Below are 4,943 nucleotides of genomic sequence, written 5' to 3' on the forward strand. Positions count from 1 at the left end.
TTAAGGTGTAGTACGATACATCCATAGAACGTGTGACAACTTTTCCACCCATTTTCTCTTTGCATCATCCAGCCTCTTCTTGAATCCACTCACTATGACCTTATTGACAGCCTCAACTTGTTCATTTCTCTGTGGATAAGTTAGGGTGGAATACCTATTCGTAATGCCCAGGTCAAAGCAATACCTTCTGAAGGCTTTACTATCAAACTGAAGACCGTTATCCAAGATGAGTGTACGATGAAATCCAAACTGAGTGACAATATTTTTCCAGAAAAATCTCCTGGCATCCATATCCTTGATATTTGCCAGTGGTTTAGCTTCAACCCACTTGGTGAAGTAATCCGTGCCGACCAATAGACATCTTTTATTTCCTACTGCCTTAGGGAAAGACCCTACAATATCCAAACCCTATTGAGCAAAGGGCCAAGGGCTGGATAGAGGATTAAGGGCACCCCCCGGTTGATGAATGTTTGGGGCAAATCTCTGGCATTGGTCGCATTTCTTCACATGTTCCTGTGCCTCCCTCTGCATATTTAGCCACCAATACCCTTGACTGAGTGCCCTGTGATACAAAGACCTGTCTCTTGTGTGGCTTTCACAAATCCCTTCATGTAACTCTTCTTGGAGTATTCCAATTGCTTCAGGGTGTATGCACAACAAATATGGTCTAGAAAAAGAGCGCTTGTACAACTTTTGGTCCTCAGATAGCTAAAACTGAGGAGCCTTTCTGCGTATTTTGTCAGCCTCGGACTTACTCTCGGGCAAGATATCTTCCTTAAGGAATAGCACAATGGAGTCCATCCAGCTAGGACCAACCCTGATCTAATTAACACGGAACACTTCTCCCTCCACCTTTGTAGGTTTACACAAGTCTTCAACAAGGATAACTTGCGGTAGGCGCTGTGCTGAGGATGTTGCGAGAGTGGCCAGAGAATCAGCATGAGTGTTTTTACTTCTTGGGATTTGCAATTAGGTGAAAGACTCAAACCCTGACTGCGAATGCCTGACCTGATTCAAATACTCTTGCATTCTTGGATCTCTGGCTTCCAACTCTCCTCCCACTTGGCCTACAATCAACCTCGAATCTGAGAATATCTCCACTGATTTTTCTCCCATTTTTTGAACCATAATCATTCCTACCAGTAAAGCCTCATACACAACTTCATTATTGGTGGTCGAGAATCCTAATCTTAGGGATTTCTTAATAGTGATTTCTGAAGATACCAAAACTAGCCCCACTCTAGATTTGCTGCGCCATCAATGTGTTAGGATTAGTGCCCTTAAATCCTATTGTATGATGCTATGTATGATATTATGTATGACATTATGTATGACATTGTGTATGACTTAATATTGTGATTAATTAAGTTGTTTTATTATCATCTAAAATAATGGTAACTTGAATATTTGGACATTATCATATAGTCCATGAGATGCATAGTATGTGATTTAGTCACAGAAGATATAAGTCACAAGTTCTTTGTAAACTCATAATTTATAGTTCGTAGTTGGTGATGAAATTGAGCATTTTATCTACAAAGACTATAACGTATCAACTAAGATGATTTGTCTTGATCATGGAAGTGGGGACTTCTAGTTAATATGTTGATATGTTTTAAGAGTTAAGACATATTGAACTGGACCGCTGTGAGATTTATTATTCTCCTAACAACTGTCAAATAAATAATAAATCTCACAACTTTTATTTGCATGAACTCTTAATCTTGAGAGAATAATGGACTTGATCATAAGATGTAGGTTGCTTTGATATATCAAAAGTGAGATCTAAAGTCACGATTAAAATCTTAGTATGTTGGACAGCCACATTTAGTGTTGATGGAACATATATTCTTAAGATGAAATTCATAATCTTTTAATGAAGATATAAAATGTTCCCTTGAGATAAGTTTAATGAGTTTTGTTATTCAGAGTGTTAGGCCTAACTACTTTAGTAACAAGTTACTAAAGTATATATTTATGAAATTAGATTTCATAAATATATGATGAATAACTTAAAGGATTAAACCGGGTACTCAAGGATTAAGATGTATTAATCTTCAAAGTGGCAGTCTACATTTATGACTTTGTATTACTACGAATATTTATGAAGGGGTTGCATGTATAATAAAGTCTTGGGATATAATTTATTAATAAGGCTTAGAGTGCAATTATATTTATATAGTGGTATTAAATATAATTAATGGTAACTTTGGACTTGTCAAGAGTTGACAAAAAAGCCTAAGGCCCATTGGAGCTAGTGTCTTATTGGTCCCTTTTGGTTCCACTCCAAGCTACACACTAAAGCCCAATTGGAAAGGCTCAATAGGCCAGCCTAATTAGATAATCAGTTAGTTTAAAGGGAGAAACATACATAATTTTTTATCAGAGAATGAGAAGAAGAGAGACATCATTGTGAAATGATGTGTATGGTTGAGTGAAGCCACTCGATTATTCTCCCTTAAAAACTGATTGAGAGACCACACTTCTTGGGCGTAAAGTGAAATTAGAGTGAAGATTAAAAGTATTCCCAAGTACTTCTAATATTTATTTTGAATTTCTACACACTAAGGTACGCTATTTTGTTCTTAAATTCTGAAATTTACATAGTGCATATTACCAATCATGAATGAAATAGATCATTGTTTGTTACTTCCGCTGTGTGTTTTGTATGAGATACAAAACCAGATTTTCCAACATAATGTACACCTTCCATAATAGAGATTCCTTTAGGGAAATCATGCCAACTGATTTTTCATCCATGTCCAGCCTCTTGACATTCTCCTCTAATGAGGGCTTAGCGAATTCAGCCATGAGGTCGGCAAGGACTTGGCCCCTTATAGAGGTGTGGGGCATGTACTTGATATCAAAAGCCCCTAAAATTGTCCCCCACTTGGCGATCCTTCCAGTGTAATCAACACTTTGAAGAAGTAATTTAAGAGGAAGTTGAGTTAAAACAACAATTGTGTGAGATTGGAAATAGTGAAGAATCTTACGTGTAGCATGCACCACAGCCAGAATGGCCTTTTCCAGTGGAAAGTAACAAACCTCAGATTCCTATAATGATTTGCACACCATTATTAACCCGTATTAACACCAAGCTCACCGCATAAGAAGCAACAGCAACGTACGCAAACAAATCTTCATCCATCTCGGGTCTGGACATGATAAGTGGCCGAGAAATGTATTCTTTTAACTGCTGGAAGGCCCAGACACACTCCTCGGTCCATTTGTTCAACAATTGGAAGAAAGGTCTGCACCTGTCTGCTAATCGAGAAATGAATTGGTTTAGAGCAGCAGTCATCCCCGTCAACTTCTGGACCTCTTTGGGATTCCAAGATGGCTGTAAATTGTTGATTACTTTAATTTGGTCAGGATTGAATTTAATTCCTCGGTGAGTGACCATGTATCCCAAGAATTTTCCTGAACCAACACCAAAAGAGCACTTAGAAGCATTAAGGCGTAGATTGTGTTTCGTCAATATCCCAAATATATTCTCGAGGTCACCAACATGTTCAGACTCTATCTTACTCTTGACAACCATATCATCCATATAAATCTCAATGTTCTTTCTTAGCTGTGGCTCAAATGTCCTGGTCATCATCCTCTAATAAGTAGACCCGACATTCTTCAAGCCAAAGGGCATCACTGGTCATCATCCTCCAACTTTTCACACTTGGGCCTTTTTAACACCACTTCCATAAGTCCTTGATTGCTATGAGCCCCCCTCAGCAGGGGCCGAGGATTCAGCTTCAGGCTGATACATAATTATAGCTGCCATGCATTGCCTTACCATGGATTGGCTCCCAGCCAGCTTTTCAATCTGGTCCCCCAACGAATATTTCACCTTCAGATGCAGAGTCGAAGAAACAGCTCCCAGGGCATGAGGCCAGGGTCTTTCCACAATGGCCATGTAGGGAGAGTAAGCATCCACCATGATGAAGTCGACCGTCCTTCACCTCTGAACCTGCTTGCATGGGTAGTCTAATCTGACCCCTTGGAATGACAACTTTCCCATCAAAGCTTATCAATGTTGAATTATAGGCTATCAAGTTCAACCCTTTGTATAAGTTAGGGTATATAATCTTTGCACCACTACCCTAGTCTACTATCACCCTCTTCACATCATACCCACTTATCCTAAGTGTGATCACCAAGGCATCATTGTGTGGCTATATAGTTCCAATCTTGTCCTCTTCCGAAAAACTCAACGCCGGTCGGATATCCACTTTAGCCCTCTTCGGCTCAGAATTAGAGTCCTCGGCGGGTGTTCGAGCTATAGACATCACTTTGAAGGGACAAGAACCAGTCCTCTCAGGAGCAGCAAAGATGACATTAATTGTCCCTAAATGAGGCCTTGAAGAAGTGTTCCCCTAAGCTCCTAGCCCTGCATGGTCTCATTGCCTATTGGGCCAATACAAAAACTGTTTTAATCTTCCATCTCTGACTAGTTGCTCCAAATGATTCCACAAAGTCCTGCAATCCTTGGTGGTATGCCCTCATTCCTGGTGGTACTGACAATGAAGACTCTGGTTGCACCTCATGGGGTCTCCTCCCATCTTGTTTGGCCATTTGAAGTATGGTTCGTTCTTGATCTTCTCCAAGACTTGATGTACCGGCTCTTAGAACACCGTGTTGACCGCTTAAGGAGCTATAGACCCAGATTGCCCAGCAAAATCCCTTTGAGGTCTGTTATTGTTGTATCTATCCAACCTGAAATCCCTCCTCTCATGAGGGATAGCCTTCGCTTTCCTCTTCCCTTGCTGTGGGTCTTCCTCAACCTGCTTATACTCGTTAATACGGTCCATAAGCCAGCGCACACTCCTCACAGGCCTCTTGGTCAGTGATTTTCTCAAATGCTCGGCAGGTAGGCCAACCTTGAAAGTCCTTATGGCTACATCGTCAAAGTCTCCATCAATCTCATTGAAAATCTCCTAGTATTTGTC

The 4,943-nt window shown here is 40.3% G+C and overlaps 1 protein-coding gene across 1 annotated transcript; it reads right to left on the minus strand.

Annotated features, from left to right (window-relative positions):
* On the minus strand, positions 1-4,569 carry LOC142640107 (uncharacterized). Its single transcript, XM_075814200.1, has 8 exons — positions 4,446-4,569; positions 3,845-4,042; positions 3,258-3,420; positions 3,104-3,155; positions 2,678-3,054; positions 1,009-1,249; positions 548-638; positions 1-392 (listed from the first exon to the last, which is right to left on the minus strand). The coding sequence occupies exons 1-8, from the start codon at positions 4,567-4,569 to the stop codon at positions 1-3; spliced, it is 1,638 nt and encodes a 545-aa protein (XP_075670315.1).
* Positions 4,570-4,943: the final 374 nt, after the last annotated feature.

This window comes from Castanea sativa, chromosome 6, assembly GCF_040712315.1.
Source record: "Castanea sativa cultivar Marrone di Chiusa Pesio chromosome 6, ASM4071231v1".
In the NCBI taxonomy this organism is placed as follows: Eukaryota; Viridiplantae; Streptophyta; class Magnoliopsida; order Fagales; family Fagaceae; genus Castanea; species Castanea sativa.

What these genes read in the sequence shown, in the direction of transcription:
- LOC142640107 (XM_075814200.1), bottom strand. Translation starts at nt 4,569, where the DNA reads ATGGCCAAACAAGATGGGAGGAGACCCCATGAGGTGCAACCAGAGTCT. An exon ending in GGAATCATTTGGAGCAACTA is followed by an intron (nt 4,043 to 4,445) that starts GTCAGAGATGGA and finishes TGAACTTGATAG; the next exon opens with CCTATAATTCAACATTGATA. An exon ending in CACAGGGCACTCAGTCAAGG is followed by an intron (nt 393 to 547) that starts GTATTGGTGGCT and finishes TGGATATTGTAG; the next exon opens with GGTCTTTCCCTAAGGCAGTA.